Consider the following 20,191-nt stretch of genomic DNA (forward strand, 5'->3'; position numbering starts at 1 on the left):
AGTGCAGCCTGTGCACCTCGACCGCAGTCACCTGGGAAGACAGTGATTTAGGCTGGGCTTTCCTGGACTGACACTTCTCCTGACCACAACCAGCTATTAAACTCCACTCATTGCCAGCTAGTTCTCTACTGTCTTCAACAATGTCCTAGAACATAAATTGTTCCACAAACTGATCCAATCAAATTTGCTCAGTGAAGGAATAGGGTTTGGACGCCTAAATCTATCTGAAGGGTCTATCTTTTTCTAGCACCATCCTCCTATCTACAATGAGACTGCAGAGGCAGAGCCCAGCATCTTAGCTCTTCCTTATCTTCTCTCCAAATCTTTCAGGCCAGAAAGAGTTTGTTGTTGGTTGGCTTGTTTGTTTTCAACATGCTTTCTCCACTAGATGCACAAGTATTCTTCAAAACTGTTTATGCCTGTCTCTGGGCACTTGAACCCAAGAGTTGAAGAAATACAGAGGACTTCCCAGGTGGTTTGGTGACTAAGACTCTGTGCTCTCAATGCAGGGGTCCTAGGTTCAATCCCTGGTTAGGGAACTATCCTTTATGCCATTTTAGTTGCCAGCTAAAACTAAGACCTGGTGGAGTCAAACAAAACTTTTTTTTTTTAAGAAAAAATAACAGGCTGTATTTTGCTCTTTTCTTTGTCCCCTTTTAAAAAAGCAGTAGGGTCAAGATCTAGATTCAGGAGAGAAGGGAGGGGCTGAAAAGATTTTCAAAACAATACTGTCAATTTTTATCCCACTTCAGGTAGGTACTATTTTTTATTTCCAGTTTATAAATACAGAGAAATGAGGCATAGAGAGATTAGGAAGCTGGAGTTCTTAGTACAGAGCCTGGAACTTAAGAGCCAGAAGCCAAGGCTGGGACTTGAGAATCTATGCCTGTTGGTGGTGTTCCAACTCACCCTTCCTCTCCCCATCCTGGAAAATGCAATGCTGCAATCAGGCCCATCCCATGATCCCAGAGGTCCCTCCTGGTCTGGCTGTGCTCAACATACAACTCCCAGCCCAGTGCTTGGCCACAAGAGAAATCTCTGCCTCTTGGGACAGAGCCTTTGAACCTCTCTTAGCCCTTCTTGCCATCTGGTGTCAGGTGGTAGCACTGGGGCTCTGGTCAAACCTCACTTCCATACCCGTCTGGCTCTGTGACCTGGCTGTATCATAATTCAAAGTGTGTTCACAGAGGGCCTGCTTTGGCAGGCAATGTACTGGAACCTGGGAGTGCAAAGGGGAGTAAGACTGTCCCAGTGTCCCCATGTCCTATTGCAGATATGTGTACCTGGTAGGCAGGTAGGGAATCAGGGATGGGAGCAGTCCTGTGTTGCAGGATTTGCATGACCTGCTGCCAGGAGCCCAGCAGCCCACCCTGCTCAGGGACTGCTGGCCTCTCAGAGAGTTGCTCTTTGATTAGTGGGTGCTTTTGTCCTCAAAGGGTGTGCTGGCGGCTGCTTTCTCGTTTCATCTGGCTGCTGGAGCCCGAGAACAGTTGGCAAAGCAGTTGGTAACTTGGACTATTTTTAGATGGAGGAGTTAGTGGGGTGTGTGGATGTGGTAAGACCCAGGAGGAGTCTTGAAGACTGGCAGCTTCATAAACAACAAGCTGGGGGGAGGGAGAGGAAGTGTGCTCCTCCACAGTGTGTGGGCCAACTTTCACTTGTTTTTCTTGACGTGGGGGTCAAAGAATGCCTCCTCTGTGCAGTTTTCCTTGATTTCTTCAGTAAAACACGCACTCTAAAGATGCAAATTAACGGTCCACCCTCTGGGCTTCCCCTAACTCTTGGTTATTGTTTTGCCCAAAGTTTTACTTTTGTTTTAGGTTTGAATGACTTTTTTTTTAACAAAAGAAACCACTTATTACACACTAATAAACAATTTCAATATTTAGTAGAGGATTATTTTACTTAATTTCAATATACAGCCATTAAAAGAAAAGAAATAGAAACAATGGAGAGAAGCAATAGCGTATACATTACCAAATTGGGCTGACAACCTACACTCAGACTTCAATAGCACTGGGAAGTCGCTTGTTAACAGTAATCTGGAGTACCAGTTGAGAAAGGATCCAGGGCGGTATGTGCACTCCACAGGTGAGACTTCAAACTGCAGTTTGGAGGCTCCTGCTTATAATCCCAGGCCACAAACTAACATCATCATCAGTTTGCATACAAAAATGAAGCTCTGCTTTCACTTTACCAATGCTGTTTGTTTCACCAATCATAGGATTTCATTAGACCCTGAGGGGGTTGGCCAGACCTCCAGGGGCTTAAAAAATTCCAAGACCCACTCCCTTTCTGATCTAAAGCCCACCTGACTTCCTGTGTTTGCAGGCAGGCACAGAATCTAGGCAGTGTCTAAGCAGGTAAGAAGCAGGTCATGATGCTGAAAGCTCAGCTTCTGTGAACACCAGTGCAGAATCAAATCTCAGAATTTTGGGTGAACTAGAAAAGGATAGCTTTATTGCTTTGCCAGGCAAAGGCGGACAGAGCAGGGTACCGCCCTCCAAGTGACAAGTTTTACAGTAAAAGAGGGCGTGATCAGCTCATGGACATTTTTCTGATGGGTTGGTGGTGAGGTGAGTAGGCATCAACATTATCAACCTTCAGGTTTAACTTGTCTTATGTAGGGAGCATACCATAACTTCTCCGAGCAGGTTTCAGTATCTGCAAAATAGCTCAAAGATACTGTTGTGCGTATCCTTTGATGGGGAAACCTGCCCCAAGGCTGCTATTGATTGCTTGTTTCTCCTTGGTCTCACATCCCCTACCTTCCCTAACCAAATCTACCGTTGGAATCTGCCGTTGGAACTCAGGAAAGGTCATAGAGGCTGAATAAATGCTGCTCCCTATAATCAAAGAAATGGGAGGCACAAAGACCTTGTGCCCAGGAGCCCCATAGGCCCTGCATGGTATCAGAGGCCTGCTCTCCTGCTTCTGAAGCCTGAGCAAGACTTCCTCCATTTTAATTTCCCTAACAGTTACAGTTCCAAACAGGCCAAGAGATAATGAGCTGTAGGGATCTTACCTGATGCATCTCTGGGTCTCTCCTGCTCTGCACCTCTGAGTGCCCTCTTGCCATGCTGTGGTCCCGAGTCATAGTAACAAGGTATATAGAAGCTATGAGTCAGACTGGAGTCACACAGCTGAGATCCAATCTTGGTCCCTTTCAGGGAAAATAACCATGACCAAGTCAGATTCCTAAATCTCTGTTTTTCTCATCTGCAAAATGGGTGGTTATACTGTCTGTCTCCCAAGAATCAAAGGGCTTATTTTGTTCAAAGCACAGCCCATAGCAGCTGCCACAGACTAACAGATGAGGTCTCTTGCAAACCCAGGCCCGGAGGGTCTCCATCCCGTTTGTGGCACCTCCGGTGGTGTGCGCAAGCTGGCGGGCGGGAGGGAGGCATTCCTGGACACCTGGGGGGTGGGGCCCAGAGTCAGCCGGCGGTCGCCCAGAGAGAAAGTAGTCCAGCTGGGCTGGAAGACAGATCAAACGCAGCGGCTTTCCTTTGCCTCCCCGCTGATGCACACCCGTACCTCCGTCTTCTCTAGTATTTCCATTCTCTCTCTCCTTCCCGCCCCTGCCTCTCTCCTCTAATTCCGCAGTTTCCCCATCTGGAAGGCGGGGTCTCAGGCAGGAGGTGCAGAGTCCCTGGCCTAAGCTGCGGAAGGGGGCCTCCAGCCCAGGGAGGGGGAAGGTGCTAGACTGCGATGAGGAAGGGGGCGCCAGGGTCTCAAGGAGAACCCGGGAGTCTCCAGAAACTAGGGCGGGGTCTGGGGAACCCGAACTGGAGAAGGGGGTCTCAAAGACTTACCTGAGAGCCCCAGATGACGCGAAGTTGGGAGAGAGCGTTCCTAGAGCTGAGTGGTGGGCGTGGCTTCCAGGGGCCCAGGCGGAGGGGCTCGATAAGGGGCGTGGCCTCTTGAGAAAGGGCGGGTCTCCGCCGACTGGGGCAGAGCTTCACCGCAAGAGGCGGAGTCTCGAGGGGCGGGGCTTTCCATGGGGCGGGGCATAGGGACAGGGGGCGGAGCGTGACTGTTTGCGCTCGTACCCCTCCCCCGGCCCCGGGTGTCCCCGTGACAAGGCAGCGCGGAGCTGCCGCCGGCCGGGCCCATCCCGCCGCAACGGCCCCTGGGCCGAGCAGGGGCGAGGCGCAGAGGGAGCAGCGCCAAGCGGGAGCCAGAGCGCGGCCAGGTGAGCCCGCCGAGGCGGAGGGGGCGGGGGCTTCGCCGGGCGGGCCCCAACAGACGCTGGGGGCGTGTTTTGAGTGTCAGGGTGGCAGTGGGGGGGATACTCGGTCCGAGGGCGGGCGCCTGTGGCTGTTTGCGCGACCGCGCCTGCTGTCGCGGGTCTAGGGTGGGCTCTGCGCCCGTCCGGGCACTGCTCGCGGGGCTCGGGTTGTGCGGGACTGTGTGCGTGCGCGCGCGTGTTTGTGTGGAGGGGCCGCCGGCTGTGTCTGCGTATGTCGCTGGGCTGTCATTGTGCCCGCCCCGGGCGCGGGGCGCCGGCCTGCCCCGGCGCAGTCCCTCCTGCGCGGGGATGTTTTCCACACAGGCTTCCTGCGGAGACGGGCTCTGCTGCAGCCCAAGCGGGAGGGGGGAGCGCCGCCCCCACAGGCCTCCAGAGACCTGAGCGGCCCGGGGACTGCAGACTGACACCTGAGGGAGGGAGAGGAGCGCACCCGGGAGGTGTCCAGAGCCCTGTCCGCAGGGTGAGGGCAGGATGGGGAGACTGAGGCAGGTGAATGAAGGGGTAGCGGGGCCCAGACCGGCGGAGGTGGGGAGGAGGGTGGGTAAAAGGTGGCGAAAAGGACAGCGGCGCGGACAGAGAGTCATTGAGAAAACAGACAGACAGATAGAGGCCTAGACTAGCAAAGGGGCAGAAAGATTAAGACGGATAGGTAGATTCCAAAAACCTGACAGAAGGGTTCCTCAGAAGTCCTGGGGCTGAGAGCCAAACCCAGGAACTGAATGTAAGATGAGCAGTAGGGGCCCCCAACTCCTGGGGTGCTTTTCTTCCAAGCACATCCCAGACAGAGGTCCTGCCAAAAAGAAGCTTCTGGCCAACCCAAGTTGAGCCATCCCTCTGGCTCTGCCAAATATTCTGACCCTCTGATTGGGCAGCTCCTCCCTCTTGGTTCCACCCCATCCATCTCCCTTCCCTGGTATCCCAGCAACGCTGACAGTTTAGGGGAGGCAGAGGTGAAGTGGTTGCCATAGCAACAGAGTGGGTGAAAGGTCACTCTGGTCTTAGCCTAGGTGGCCTGCAGCAGGCTGAAGCTGGCATTGAGGGGGGTTGGGGTGGGAGACTGCAAAGCTCTTTTTCTCTTCTCCCCCTCTGCCCAGAATGGTGCTGGAAGGAAACCCTGAAGTGGGGTCTCCCCGAACCTCAGATCTTCAGCACCCGGGGAACCAGGGCTCTTGTGTGCTGTCTTCTCCTGGTGAAGATGCACAGCCTGGGGAGGAGCCCATCAAGTATGGCGAACTCATCGTTCTGGGGTGAGCCTCCCTGGTCCGAGGGGGCGGGGCACCAGGCACCCCGCAGGACAGACAGACCAAGGGTCCCAGCTTTCCCCGTTTAGAGTCTTTTGCTGTTCGTCCCTCCTCACCTTCCCAGCTGGGAGACAAATTTGACCAAGCCCACTTCAATTCACAATTGTCATTTTATCTTCCTATTTTTCATAAATTACGGAGACAACCCTGCCCACCTAAGTTTCTGCACGGAAGAATGTAGCGCCAGCTGCCTTTCATAAAGTACCTCGTGTGTGTAGTCTGGGATGAACTCTGGTTCGCCAGCAAAAATGCTTGGTTCAAATCCTGCCTCCGTGAGTTGCTTAACTTCCCTGTGCCTCCATTTCCCCACTTACCAGTAGAGATGATAGTAATAATAACACCTCAGAGGGTTGTTGGAAGGAACGACTGAGGTGATTTCTGTAAAGCACGTAGCACAGTGCCTGGCCGGCACCAAGTGTTCTGGGAGGCAGGCCTGTGCCAAGCCCTTTCATGGACATGATTTCATTTCAATCTTCACAAAGATGCTGTGAGGAAGGAGGTGAGGAAACCAAGGCTCAGAGAGGGGAAGTGGCTGGCCCAAGCGCACACAGCTCTTAAGTGGCAGGGCTGGGATTTGGACCCAGGTCTTTCTTACTCTAGGTTTAGTGCACTTTCACTCAGCGACAGCTGACCCTTATGCTACAGATGAGGAAACTGAGGCCAGGAGAGAGGAAGCAAGGTGAGCTGGTGGCTGAGTAGACCTCATCTGTTCCTGGTCTTCACCTGACCAGGATGCTTGCCCCATGCACAGATCCCTCTCCTTCCTCCCTTCACCTCCTTTTGGCCTCTCTCTCTCCCCTGAAGAGAGTATCTGATAAACTATGTTATCGCTGTGATGACTATTTAGAAATAATAATGGCTATTGTTTGTTGACATGTACATGCCATGTGCTTTTATTTTTATTTTTTAGTAATAATAATCATAGATAACATTTATCAAGGACTTGTTAAATATATGCCAAACTCTGTGCTAAGCATCTTAAAATGCTTTAGCTTATTTAGCTCTCATAATGAACCTGTGAGGTAGATCCTGAAAAAATTAGCCCCATTTTACAGAGGTTATAGGGCTTCCCAGGTGGCACTAGTGGTAAAGAACCTGCCTGCCAATGCAGGAGATGTAAGAGACGCGGGTTCGATCCCTGGGTTGGGAAGATCCCCTGGAGGAGGGCATGGCAACCCACTCCAGTACTCTTGCCTGGAGAATCCCAGGGACAGAAGCACCTGGCGGGCTACAGTCCACAGGGTCACAGAGTCGAACATGACTGAAGTGACTTAGCACGCAGGGGTTATATGATAAGCAGAAGAGCCAGGATTTAAGTCAGGTTCATATGAACCCTCAGCCTGTGTCCTGAACTGCCCTACCCCCCATATGTGGGAAGAGCTTACAAGGGCAAAAGTGATGCCCCTCTCAGGGGTGTTTGCATTAGAAAAGCAACCACTTGGGAATTCCCTGGTGGTCCAGTGGTTAGGACTCCACGATTTCACTGCCAAGGGCCCAGGGTTTGATCCCTGGTTGGGGAACTAAGATCATACAAGTCACATGGCACTGCCCGCTTCCCCCACTGCCCCCTGCGAAAAAAAAAGGAAAGCAACTGCTTCATGTCCCAAAGGAAGAGCTGGAATCACAGCTGGGGATGAGGCCACTGATGAGGGAGAGCTCAGACCTAAGGCGACAGGCTCTCTTGAGTGCCATCTGTTCTCCACAGAGCAGTGAAGCCCCACATCGGCTGGACATCAGAGCCACCCAGAGAGCACACTGAAAATTACCCACTGACAAGCTCATCCCAAACCTACAGAATCAGAATCTCCCTCTGTGGGTCCAGAGAAGATTCTGATTCAAGTGGTCCTTGGCTGTTTTGGCAGCTATTTATCCTTTTCACTTCCTGCTGCCAAACCTGCCGTGGCTCCCCAGTGCTTATGAAATAAAGTTAAAAATGCTCTCCCTGGTGTTCAGGGCCCTCCCACCAAGGTCATTTTCCCCAACTGCAGTCTCCCACCCAAGTCATCACTTTCTTATCTCCCCAAACTCTGCTCGTCACAGGGCCTTTGCTCAGGTAAGCCCTCCTTACCGAGAATCTTCTGCAAAAGAGCCTGGAGTCAGACAGATGTGAGGTCAAATCTAGACTTTTCCCACTTCCTAGCCTGGGACCTCAGGCAAGTCATTTAACCTCCCTGAGTCTCAATTTGCCTCATTCATAAAGTGAGAAGAAAGATAGAAAGATACTTGCCTGGCAGGACATTACACAGATTCCATTAGGTAATTAATAATGTGAAGCACCAGGAACACAGGAGGCTGCAGTTCGTGGCAGCGATCAAGGTTATGACTCACCCCATCTTTGCCTTCTACAATCTGGACAAGGCTGGAAAGGAAGAAATCTGATGTGTATGGATATGTAGAGATAGTGGCTTTGTGGGTCTTTTTTTTACTTCCTTTCTGGTTTCCGGTAGTAGTTGTGATCTAATAAATGACAGTTTGCTAAAGGTGACTCCTTTCTAGTTCTTCAAGGCCCAGTAAAGGTGTCTCCTCCCTTAGAAACCTGCTCCTGGAGTCAGAATTCCTTTCTCCTGTCTCTAGGCCTGGGACACACTTGGCTTGTGCCTGGGTCAGGGCAGGGGGCATCCAGGTTCCTCAAACAACTTAGGGCACAGAACTGACCTGTGGTATGCCACCTTTTCCCACCAGCACCTAGTGCCTGACCAGGCATGGTTCAGGAGTCCAGAAAACACTGGTTAATTGAATAACAACCCTTTTGAAGATCTTCTGACCACCACCCCCCTGCCACCTCACTCCAAGGCACCAATTTGATAGAGTAGGGTCTTCTAGCTGGTGGTACTAGGGCTTTTTAGGGCTTGTTCTAGGATCTGCGCAGAAGTTGGTGGTTCCTCCTAGTCTCTCGGGGGCTCACCTTCAGTCTCTCTCTTCTTGCAACCTTTTCTTCTTAACCCCCTCATCCACAGCTACAATGGGTGTCTGGCAAATGGGGACAAGGGCCGCCGCCGAAGCCGCCTGGCCCTGAGTCGCCGGCCACATGCCAATGGAGTGAAGCCAGATGTCATTCACCACATCTCAACGCCGCTCGTCTCCAAGGCAAGCAGCTCATCCTAGCAGACCCGGGGACCAGTCTTCCCAGTCCTACCTGCCCACGGCCCCGCCAGAGCAGGGGAACCCATGTGTCTTCACTCACGACCCTGGGAAACCAGAGAATGGGGCTGGTGGGAGACTTCTCGGAGTGTGTCGAAGCTTGCAAAGTATTTCCTGGACCACTAGATCCCATCCCTTGGGGGGAAGTGGTCAACATCATTTTAGAGGAGGCCAAGGCTCTGGAAGGGGACGTGACAATCACACAGCAATGACAAAGGCAAAGCCTTTGGCTTCGGAGGGTTGGGGTTGTAGTTTGGGCTCTGCCACTTCCAGTCATTTGACATCTGACCAGTTTCTTCTCCTCTCTAAACTGCGGTTTCCCCCAACTGTAAAATGGGAATGATAACCACGCCTCCTTTGGGAAGCTGTAGGGACCACATAGGGCCTTCTCCAATGGCTCAGTGGTAAAGACTCTGTCAGCAATGCAGGAGACACATAAGAGGCAGGTTCCATCCCTGGGTGGAGAAGATCCCCTGGAGAAGGAAATGGCAACCTACTCTAGTATTCTTGCCTGGGAAATCCCATGGACAGAGGAGCCTGGTGGTCTACGGTTCATGGGGTCTCGAAGAGTCTGACATGACTGAGCGATGACCATGCACATGGGGATCAAATAAGATAACCCGTGTAAAGGGCTGGCTGCACAGTTCGCCCTCTGTAAGCGGTGGAACCGCCCCTTCCCTGGGAGTGGCAGCTGGGTGTCAGGCTCCAGCTTCTGTCTCAGAAGCTCACACTTCCCCTGGCTACATCCCCAGTGAAACGACTTCTCCTTTCTGTCCCCAGGCACTGAGCAATCGGGGCCAGCACAGCATCTCCTACACACTGTCCCGGAGTCACTCGGTCATAGTCGAGTACACTCATGACAGCGACACAGATATGTTCCAGGTAGGCTCAGGTGCCTCCACCAGCCTCCTGGCCACTGGGTCCCCAGGCCTGGATGCTCAGCTCTGCAGGTGTCCCGGGGGGGCTGGTGGACCAAAGGCCAGGGGGCAGGTGCTTTGGGGTCCTCAGTGCAGCGGACCACTCTTCAGACGAGGAAGCAGGATACCCGAGGGAGGGCTGTTGACTTCCCACTCACACAGCCAGTCAGTGGCTGGATCAAGATTCATACCCAAGCCTGGACTCCCAGGCTGTGGGAGACATACAGTTTAGGGGTTCAGAGTGTGGTGTGAGAGTCCTACTGCTTGGCCTCTGCTCCCAGCTCTGTCAGTTAGGAGCTGGGTGACTTTGGGCAAGAGTCCCTTAACCTCTCTAGGCCTTGGTTTCCTCATCTGTAAGGTGGGGCTCATTACAGTCCCACCACATGGCATCCTTGGGAAAGTTAACTGAGATCTGCACACGAAATGTGTAACATGATATATAATAAATATTTACTCCAAATTCACTATTTTCTACTACTATTTGAGCCTTCCCAGACTACAGGTACCAGTTACCCTTTCACTGTTCTATCTGTAAATCAACTAGTTTTTTTTTTTTTTTTAATTATTTATTTGGATGTGCTGGGTCTTAGTTGCAGCATGAGGGATCAAATTCCCTGACCAGGGGTCAAACCCAGGCCTCTTGCTCTGGGGAGCGTGGAGGACTGGACCACTTAGCCACTGGACCACCAGGGAAGTCCTGCAGATCAGCTAGTTTTTAACTGAGTGGGGTGGTTCCCAGAACTGCGGGGGAGACAGAGAAAGAGAAACCCTAACACCGGTGATTGGATATGGACCCTGGAGAACTGGGATGGCATCATCTCCCTGTCGTTGGGTCACCCTGCCCACAGAACAGCTTCCGGGAGCCCTGGGGCGGGAAGCCCTTGGCACTGACCTTCGCACACAGCATTCCTGTGCTTGCCCTCCTCTCCCTCACAGATTGGCCGCTCCACGGAGAACATGATTGACTTCGTGGTGACAGACACGTCCCCTGGGGGAGGGGCTGCTGAGGGCCCCTCTGCCCAGAGCACCATCTCCCGCTACGCCTGCCGCATCCTCTGTGACCGCCGGCCACCCTATACTGCCCGCATCTATGCCGCTGGCTTCGATGCCTCCAGCAACATCTTCCTTGGAGTGAGTGAGCCCCCCCAGGCAGGGACCAGTGCTACATCTGAGAGTGAGCCGAGGGGTAGGCTGGGGAGGGGCAGCCTCCAGGGGTGATGGACCAGCCTGCAGTAATTATAACCACCACCTATGCGGGGATTAGCACCCCTACTTAACAGATGAGCAAAGTGAGGCTCAGAGAGGTCAGGTGATGCCCAAGGTCACACAGTGCCAATTCCAGTCCTCTCTGGGCCACCTCTGGTCTCCAGGGTAGAGGGGCAGCACTCCCGGCTCGAGGCCTGCTGGGGGCCACTCAGGGATGTGATCTGATCCCACATGTGGTCCCAGGAGCGGGCAGCCAAATGGCGGACCCCCGACGGGCTGATGGACGGCTTAACTACCAACGGGGTCCTGGTGATGCACCCAGCAGGCGGCTTCTCTGAGGACTCGGCCCCGGGTGTCTGGCGGGAGATCTCGGTCTGTGGGAATGTGTATACTCTGAGGGACAGCCGCTCAGCACAGCAGCGGGGGAAGCTGGTAGGTGGCCTGTCCACCCTCCTCCCCACCCCCTCATCCTTCCCGGGGCCCTCCCGATCTGCCCTGCCCCCTGCCCAAGCCAGGAGGTGATCTCCAGTCCTGCTGCACAGGGGAGCCCCAACAGGCTCCGTGTGGGGGCACGTGCCATCTGCGCCACAGTGGGGACCAGACCAGCATCTCCAGGTGTAGCCCACATACTGCCAGAGACCCACAGGGTTATGTGAAGCAGCACGGACAGGCACCTGTACAGCTCCACGCGCTTCTGAGGATGTCACCAGCTGAAAAACTCACACCCTCTTATGAGGGTGACACTTGGCCCGTGTGTGAGCAGTTTATAGCCCGAAGTGTTGGTGGTTTTTAACGTGTCTGTCACGTTCAGGCAAGTTTAGCTTTATTCTTTCCTAGCAGGAAAGGGCCTCGGAGTAGTGCTAACATAGGTGATGGGGAACCTAATGTTGGGAGCTGGGAGAGTCCTAGAGAGAGATGAGGCTTGCCCAATGTCATATGGCCAAGATCCTCAAAGAGGCCACGTAGAGGTTTTCCTAGCTGTGAGTACATGGGGCAAGGAGATGCCGAGCCTCAAAGAAAAGCATGGCTTATCTTCCCAGGGCATCAGTTCCACTGGGAGATCTGGGGAAACGTTATTTTGTAAAATTAGGCTTGTGAACCTCTCACTGGTACCCGCTACTGAGCACCTCCTATGTCCCAGGCACTGTTCCAGGTTTTCACACTGATTCATAAGAACCACTTGCTACACAGGGAAGTAAAACCCACCTTGAGGACAAGGAAATTAAGACACGGAGAGGATAAGTTACTTGACCAGAGACACAGAGTTAGTAAACCCTGAGGCCAGAATTCATGCCCAGACTATCTAGCGCTAGAGTCCTTGCTTTTAACCTCAGCCCTTAGGCTTTGGGCTAAGTCCCTGGTGGTTTGGACACAGAAAATTCTGGTCTCTGCCATCAGGGAAGATGAGCTTGAGAAAATGTTTTAGAAAACTTCTGTTTTGGTCCAGGCCTTGTTTTGGGACAGCATGTGGCATGTGGGATCTTAGTTCCCCAATCAGGGCTCAAACACCCTTCAGGGGAAGCACAGAGTCTTAACCACTGGACCACCAGGGAAGCCCCACTCCAGAGTCCAGGCTTTCTGATTTGACAGATGAAGTGACCGAGGCGCAGGTTCCACTGAGAGTAAGGCATGGTGCCTGCCTGGGATTATTATTATTTTTTTTTTTGGCCTTGCTGCCTGGCTTGCAAGATAAGATCGACTCTTAGAAGACTTAGAAGAATCAGAGATTGAACCTAGGCCCGCAGCAGTGGAAGCGCAGAGCCCTAACCACTGAAAGTCCCTGCTAGTTTTCTGGGTTTTGGTTTTGGGGGGATGGTGCTTACCCAGGACCACTTTTCCTGCTGGCCCATGGGGCTTCTCAGTCTCCTCTGGTCCTCTGCCCCAGCCCACCCCCTCCTCTGCCCCAGCCAGCCCCACGGGCATCCAGGGTGCTCCCTCCAGGGAGGTTCAGGGGGATGGATGGGTGGCTTGACTCGGGTGATGGCGGTCGGATGGCTGGGGTTCAGGAGCCCCTTGGGCACGAAGGCCCCTCTGCTGCCCCTGCAGGTGGAAAACGAGTCCAACGTGTTGCAGGACGGCTCCCTCATCGACCTGTGCGGGGCCACACTGCTGTGGCGCACACCGGCGGGGCTGCTGCGGGCGCCCACGCTGAAGCAGCTGGAGGCCCAGCGGCAGGAGGCGAACGCAGCCCGGCCCCAGTGTCCCGTGGGCCTCAGCACCCTGGCCTTCCCCAGCCCGGCCCGCGGTCGCACGGCACCCGACAAGCAGCAGCCCTGGGTGTACGTCCGCTGCGGCCACGTCCACGGCTACCACGGCTGGGGCTGCCGGCGAGAGCGGGGCCCCCAGGAGCGCGAGTGTCCCCTCTGCCGCCTCGTGGGGCCCTACGTGCCCCTGTGGCTCGGCCAGGAGGCCGGCCTCTGCCTGGACCCCGGGCCGCCCAGCCATGCCTTTGCACCCTGCGGCCACGTCTGCTCTGAGAAGACTGCCCGCTACTGGGCTCAGACGCCACTGCCCCATGGCACCCACGCGTTCCACGCCGCCTGCCCCTTTTGTGGGGCCTGGCTCACTGGCGAGCATGGCTGTGTCCGCCTCATTTTCCAGGGGCCACTGGACTAGGCTCCTCGGGGCCCCTTGCTGCTGCGCCTGCCTGCCCGCCTGGGTCCCCCACCTCCAGGGAGCTCTGCATGTGAGACTCTACCTGCTGGCTCATCCTCAGGCCAGATGGACGCGTTGGGTGGGCGGTGCCCTTTCCCTCCTAACTTGGGCTCCAGAGGGGGTCCCTGGACCCTCACCCCAGACAGAATGATGGGGCTCTCAGCACCAGCTCTGTCCTGGGCTGATGGAGGGAGGCCCAGCCCTATTGCCCCAGCCCTTCTAGGGGCATCCCACATCATGCCGCCTACACTGTGCCCCTGGGGGAATGAAGGGGCCATGGGTCCCTGACCCCCAGCTTAGGCTGGCTGTGCCCTGAGCCTGCCAACCCAGATCCAGATAATCACCCCCACGCTGCTGCCCTGGGTTCCTCTATAAACCTGCTGCTCAGCTGCCCTCACGAATCCGCGTGTCCCGCGTGCGTGCAGTGCCTCCAGCCCCCGAGTGAGTGCCGGGTGGGTGGCAGGCGGGGACCGACATCTGCGGATACCCACTGGGGGCTGGCCTCCTTGCCAAGTGTTATCTGGGGACACAGACCTGGTTCCCTGCCTGATAGAGTTCCCAGTAACTGAACGACAGACCAATTACTGGATGATAGCATGGCTTCCTGTGTGCTAGGATCAGAGAGCTATCAGGAGTTGTGAAGCTGGTCTCACGGGTGGCTAGAAAAGTGAGAAGTGAGAGAGGCTTCACTGCAGGGGCTTAAGGGCTCTGCCTCAGTGGCCTGCTGGGAATCCCTACAGGAAAGGGGGTGCTCTAGGCAGAAAGGGGGCTGAGGACAGGCTCAGGTATAAGTATGCAGGGAACTGGGTGGGGGGTTCACAGTGGCTGAAGCATGGACTGCAGGGGGCAGAAAGGAGGCTGGAAAAGAGGTTGGGCCGTGCTGACAGGGAAGATGCTGGGGGGAGGTTTGGATCCTCGTTTCTGGACAGTCAGGGGTCGAGGAGAGGGAGAGGACTCTCGGTCCAGAGCGTTGGCTGTCACACAAGGGCTACTATCAACTGAATGCCCACCGCGTGCCCTGCACTGTGCTAATGGTGATAATAACTACGTTCACTGAGCACTCCCCAGCCACCAGGCTCTGCTTCTCAGAAGTTTTATTTAATCCTCACAGTGACCTAGGGAAGAAGGTGTTACCATTTCTGTTTACAGGGAGATTAAAGAACATGGTCCAAGTCACACAGTTTAGAAAGTGGTCAAGTCAGATTCTAATCCACAGCTGCCTGCCTGGCCTCAGAGCCTGCCCTCTCCTCCGTGCCACTGGGCAGCTCTCCTTGGATGGGGTGGGAGGAGTTGGGAGGGCAGCCTGGGGAACGGGAACAGCGTGGGCCAAGGCGTGGCAGGGAAAACGCTTGATGACCAGAGAGCTGGGTATGGAGGGAGCAGAAACGAATGAGGGGTGGGAATGTTGGGCTGGCATCTGGTGGGCCTTTGTTGCCATGGAGACCAAATCTGAACTGGATCCCTATTCATCCGGGCTAAGTGTCACCTCCTCCTGAGAGCCCAGGCAAGCTCAGGGTGCTACTGGGGTTGCCCCAGACCTTTCCTGGGACAAGCAAACTGGAAAGATTAGGTAGATGGAGGTTCTGGGAATATAAAATTCTGAAAAAGAGGCTCTGAGTACCAACTCGACCTGGACATCATCCCTAATAGAAGGCAGAGCCTTAGGGATTCCAAAAGGAGGGCCCTGCCCCCTCCCACACAGCTGGTTGGAGCCACAGATACCAGACCTGGGGCTGTTGAGAGGACAGAGGGCGCTTGCTGGTGGTGAGAGGAGGGTGCGATCAGATTCTTGTTTCACACCGCCACAGCGGGGGAGCCCCAATAAGGATGCTGGGGTGGACATCGGAGCATTGCAACTCCTACACACACACACACACACACACACACACACACACACACACACACACACACACACACACACACACACACACACACACACACACACACACACACACACAGCAGTAGGAATCCAGCTCTTCCCAGCTCTCTGTTCTCTTGGGAACCAGACAGGGGAACACCTGCATGCCCTTTCTATCAGGGAATCTCAGACTCTAGCAGAGACAAGCAAAAGGCACAGGGGCCATAAGAGGGAGAACTCAGTGTTGGTGGATGGCGTCAGACAGCTCTGCCCTTTTCCAGCTCTTGGAGCCTCAGTCTCTTTAACTGCTAAATGGAATAACTGTACCTCCATTGCAGGCGGTTGTGAATGTATGAAGGGCACCTGTAACATAGGATGTACTTAATACTACTTCCTCACCTACCTCTTCTTTATTCCCATGGGAAAGAGCCAAGGCTAGGGGTGGCTATGACTTCAGTGAGTGCACTGCTGCATGTAATTCTCTCTGTGTGTGTGCATGTGTGCACACACATGTGTTGGAGCCGGTGGAGGGGACAATGTGGCGGAAGGCTAGACTCTGGTTCAGGGACACCAGAGGACTTCCTGGGTTGCCTTAGGGAAGTCAGTGACTACATCAGCCTCTGTTTCCTGTTATGTACCCTAGATAAAATTATATCCTATCTCAGGTTTTTTTGCAGGAATTAAATGAGATCCTCCATGTCAAGATGCTAGCATAGAGCTTTGGAAGTGCTCTTATTAGCTGTCTTGATGAAAATGAAGCTTGGCTGGGGGTTTCCCAGGAGTACTGGGATCTTTCCTTGGTCTGAGCTGCCCACTGGTGGCGATGGACGGCACTTCATCCTTAATCCGTTTGCATATCAACCTCTCCCGAGTCAGGGAGGACTTTACACCCGTTTTAAAGATAATAAGTATTGAGGCACCGGGAAGAAGAGGGGCGATTTTCTAGGGACATAGACCAATTTATTGAGTTCCTCCCTGTCATGATAATCACCATCAGCGCCAACAGTTAGCAGTGTTGTGCCACACAGGGCCTTGGGCACCTTTTGTGAATGAGAAACTGGAGCCGGAGGGGGTCAGCAGCTGCTCTGGGCCTAGACACAGGTGTGGCAAAAACTGGCAAGGAGGGTGTGTGGATTTCAGGGTAGACCCTCTCCTCCACACTTCTCTGCATAGCACCAGAGGGCATCAACACTGTCAACACTTCCCTCAAGCTTACAACAGCCCTTCAGTAAAGACCAGGATTTTTAGCCCGGTTTTCTGAAGGAAGTCAAGACTCAGAGAGGTAAAGAGACTCATCCAAAGACACACAGCTACCCGGCAGCGCAGGCCCGCCTCATCCTTAGATGGCCTGGCTCTGCTCCATTTCTGATTTGGGACCCTCAAAATGTTCCCCACTTGGCCCCGGCCGGGCACTAGGCACTTCCACATGCCATTCCCCGACCCAGCCCATCCTCCTGTGAGTTTCAACAGACATGCAGGTTCGGCTCTGCCCTGGGCAGCCTTTTGGAGTCGCGGCCAGCCTTCTCATCCATCCGGTACCTGGCAAGCACCCTGAAACTACCAGGCCCCTCGCCCCTTGTTCAGAAGAAACAGACGCGAAGATATTTAACTGCTGCCCCGGCCGGGCCCGTGGCGAACTGGAAAGGATACAGGGCAGCACTGGGGGCGTTTCCCCACGCCTACCCCTCCCCAACCCCGACCCGCACGGGGGAACCGTCTCAGCCCCGGCTGGAGCCCGCTAGGCTGCAGGCTCGACTTCTAAACGGAGGGCTTTGCAGTCTCGTCACTACCCGTGGTCCTAGAGACCACGGAGGAACGATGCGGGCTCCTATACCCAAACTGAAGTCGGGGGACTCAGAAAAACTCCAAAGGAGAGCGGGAGTCAGGACTGTGCGGGGCTTATCGCCGGTGCTCCGTAACAGCCACGCTGCCCCGCCTGGATTCGGGGTGCCTTGTCTGCGCCGTCTGTTCGGACTAGGCCTGGGCCAGGCTGAACACGGAAGTTTCTATCCCCGCGCGTGTGCCGCTTGCGGACAAAAGGCCAAGGCCGCAGGGGCCATGCCGATAGCCACCCCCGTAGCGCCTGGGGGCGGGGAGCCAGCGTGCCGGCGGAGCCCGGCTCAGAGCCCCTATTGGCTGTAGGCGATGCCCGTCCGGGCCCCGAGGCTCGGCAATTGGCTGGTGGAGGCGGAGTTGGCGGAGCCCCAATGAATGGAGGAGCCGGAAGCAGGAAGTGAGTGTGCGATCGGAGCAGCTGCGGCAGGTGAGGCGCGGCGACCGGGTTTTGGGGTCACCATGTGTCATCTTCGGGGGGCAGGGCGCGTCTAGGCCGAGCTCAAGATCGTTCCTTTCCTGTCCCCCCTTCCAAATTCATCGCGGCCCCGAGACCAAGGATCGCTCCGGACAGCAAAGGGTTAACGTCCCTTTCGGAACCCAGGGGCTTGGGAGCAGCTCCGGGAGTGGCGGGGGAGGTGGGAAACTCTTTTAGAGTAAAAGAGGGCGTTGTGAATACTCTGGGTTGGGAGACACCCAGGTCCTAACCAGGCAGCAAAATTCGATAAGCTGCTTGGCGTCTCTAAGCCTCAGTCTCCCTATCTGTAAAATGAGTTTTGTCTCCGCTCTGAGCTTCTTCATTTAGGGAAGGTCCCTTGACTGAGCACAGGGAGAGGGCAGGGGGATGAGAGTGGGGCAGATCCTGCCAGCAGTGGGAACTGAAGAGTACAAGGAAATTCTGCTGTAGGTACCTTCTGTCGATCAGGGTGACCGTGTGACCTCATCTAATTTGCATAGCCACCCAGTGAGGTTGGAGTTATTGTCAGAGTCTGTCTTCTAGAGGTGGAAAAGTAAAACTGACTTGACATTTGGAGTCTGGGGCTGAGCCAGTCTTGGAACCTGGGTCTTCTAGCTGGGACTCTGTCCTTGTGAACACAGTAGTGGGCAGAATTGAAGAACATGCAGGATAATTCTGAAGGGGAGGCTAGGAGATCATAGAGGGAAGAGGGGTGACCACAGAGAGGGGCCTGGGAGCCCAGAGATGCAGAACCTCGCTTTTGACCCCTCCCTTGTGTTATTAGTCAAAGCACCCTGCCTCCCTGGCCCTGGTTTCCCCATCTGTAATACTGCTGCTGCTGCTAAGTCACTTCAGTCGTGCCCGACTCTGTGTGACCCCATAGACGGCAGCCCACCAGGCTCCCCTGTCCCTGGGATTCTCCAGGCAAGAATACTGGAGTGGGTTGCCGTGTCCTTCTCCAGTGCATGAAAGTGAAAAGTGAAAGTGAAGTCGCTCAGTTGTGTCTGATCCTAGCGACCCCATGGACTGCAGCCCACCAGGCTCCTCCTTCTATGGGATTTTCCAGGCAAGAGTACTGGAGTGGGATGCCATTGCCTTCTTCAATCTGTAGTACTAGGTAGTTGGATTCAGTCTTTAAGTTTGGGAGGCCACAGGCCGAATATTGCCTGCCAGAATATTGTGTAATCTTCTGGGGTGAGTCACCTAACCATCTCTGAGTTTCACTTTCCATATCTGGTGCATGGGTGCAATGGTATTCCCTTCCTCATTCAGACCGTGAGCGTGCAGACTCAGATGTACATGCCATTGGTGTGGGATAAATGATGCCTGTGATCACGGTGATGGTTCTCAGCAGGGCCCATGGCGGACACCCAGTACATTCTCCCCAATGACATCGGCGTGTCAAGCCTGGACTGCCGCGAGGCCTTCCGCCTGCTGTCGTCCACAGAGCGCCTCTATGCCCACTACCTGTCACGGGCCGCCTGGTACGGAGGCCTGGCAGTGCTGCTGCAGACCTCCCCTGAGGCCCCCTACATCTATGCCCTGCTCAGCCGTCTCTTCCGTGCCCAGGATCCCGACCAACTGCGTCAGCACGCCCTGGCCGAGGGCCTTACTGAGGAGGAATATCAGGTTAGTTCTCTCAGGCCAACCTGCATTCTGGGTGTGAGGGGCCAGGAAGCAGGGGTCCAATGGACTCTCTGTCTCTCTCTGGATTAGATCAAAGGTTTTAAACACAGGGACATCCCCTCCTGGAGTCTGTCTTCTCATCTACAAAATATGCCTGAGGGTCGTCTGGACCTCTTAGGGTTGTGGCCCCCTGATGAGATAAATGATGGCTGTTGTGATGATCACGAGAGCTGTGGAGTAGAGGAAAACAGCTGTGGAAGCTCGGAGATGGTAAAGGCATGAGTCCAGTGTAGGAATCAGGAGGTCTGTGTTCTGAACCAGATCTTCCTCTACCATGTTGCGTGTCCCTGGGCAGAATGTTCTGCCTGTCATCTTGTTTTTATCTGGTCTGTGGGTCTGTTGGCCAAGGAATACATGAATGCATTCTTTATGCTTTACAGCATTGCAGAAAGGCACAAAATAAAACATGAAGATCATTTTTTCTCAATGCCTAGCCCAGAGGTAACCACCGAAGATGGTGGGGTGTATAGCCTTTTCAGTACTCTGTCTATGCTGCTTACCTGTACAAGTAGAAATGCACATGTGTTAGTTGCTTATTTTCTCTTTCACGTACGAATGAGATCACATTCTACAGATTCTTATGAGTTCTGCTTTTTTCCACTGAACACTATGTCTTGGAGAACTTCCATGGGGTACGTAGAAATCCGCCTCGTTTTCTTTTATTGACTGTGAAGCATTCCACAGCTTTGTACGCTGTAATCAGTTTAATCCTTTGTATATTGATGGACATTTAGGTTGTTTGTGATTCTTACAAACAAGACAAATAAGCATCCTTAAGCATGTGTGTGACTAGGATCTATTTTTAGAAGCAGAATTGCTGGGTCAAAGGCTCTGTACATTGACAGTTGACTAGTGTTGTTAAATCATTTTCTGAAAAAGCTTCTC

At 54.1% G+C, this 20,191-nt stretch overlaps 2 protein-coding genes across 6 annotated transcripts in view; both read left to right on the forward strand.

Moving 5' to 3' along the window:
• The first annotated feature begins 4,060 nt into the window (after positions 1–4,060).
• Positions 4,061–13,865, forward strand: PELI3 (pellino E3 ubiquitin protein ligase family member 3). Of its 3 annotated transcripts, XM_065936571.1 has the most exons (8): positions 4,061–4,195; positions 4,556–4,741; positions 5,347–5,499; positions 8,511–8,640; positions 9,475–9,576; positions 10,548–10,742; positions 11,061–11,249; positions 12,864–13,865. In XM_065936571.1, the coding sequence occupies exons 3-8, from the start codon at positions 5,348–5,350 to the stop codon at positions 13,431–13,433; spliced, it is 1,338 nt and encodes a 445-aa protein (XP_065792643.1). In that variant the 5' UTR covers positions 4,061–4,195; positions 4,556–4,741; position 5,347; the 3' UTR covers positions 13,434–13,865. The 3 variants fall into 3 exon arrangements, with proteins under 3 accessions (XP_065792643.1, XP_065792642.1, XP_065792644.1); XM_065936570.1 differs by lacking the exon at positions 4,556–4,741; XM_065936572.1 differs by lacking the exon at positions 4,556–4,741 and having other exon boundaries at positions 12,891–13,865.
• A 3,623-nt stretch (positions 13,866–17,488) lies between these two features.
• Positions 17,489–20,191, forward strand: part of DPP3 (dipeptidyl peptidase 3) — a 31,134-nt gene continuing 28,431 nt past the window's right edge. Inside the window, exons 1-2 of one of the 3 annotated variants that reach the window (XM_065937806.1) lie at positions 17,489–17,593; positions 18,975–19,249. In XM_065937806.1, the coding sequence (XP_065793878.1) occupies positions 17,542–17,593; positions 18,975–19,249 (327 nt within the window). In that variant the 5' untranslated portion in view covers positions 17,489–17,541. Of the gene's footprint in view, positions 17,594–18,892; positions 19,250–20,191 lie in introns of all 3 variants that reach the window. The other 2 variants (XM_065937807.1, XM_065937808.1) reach the window with 2 other exon arrangements.

This window comes from Muntiacus reevesi, chromosome 5, assembly GCF_963930625.1.
Source record: "Muntiacus reevesi chromosome 5, mMunRee1.1, whole genome shotgun sequence".
Taxonomy (NCBI): domain Eukaryota; kingdom Metazoa; phylum Chordata; class Mammalia; order Artiodactyla; family Cervidae; genus Muntiacus; species Muntiacus reevesi.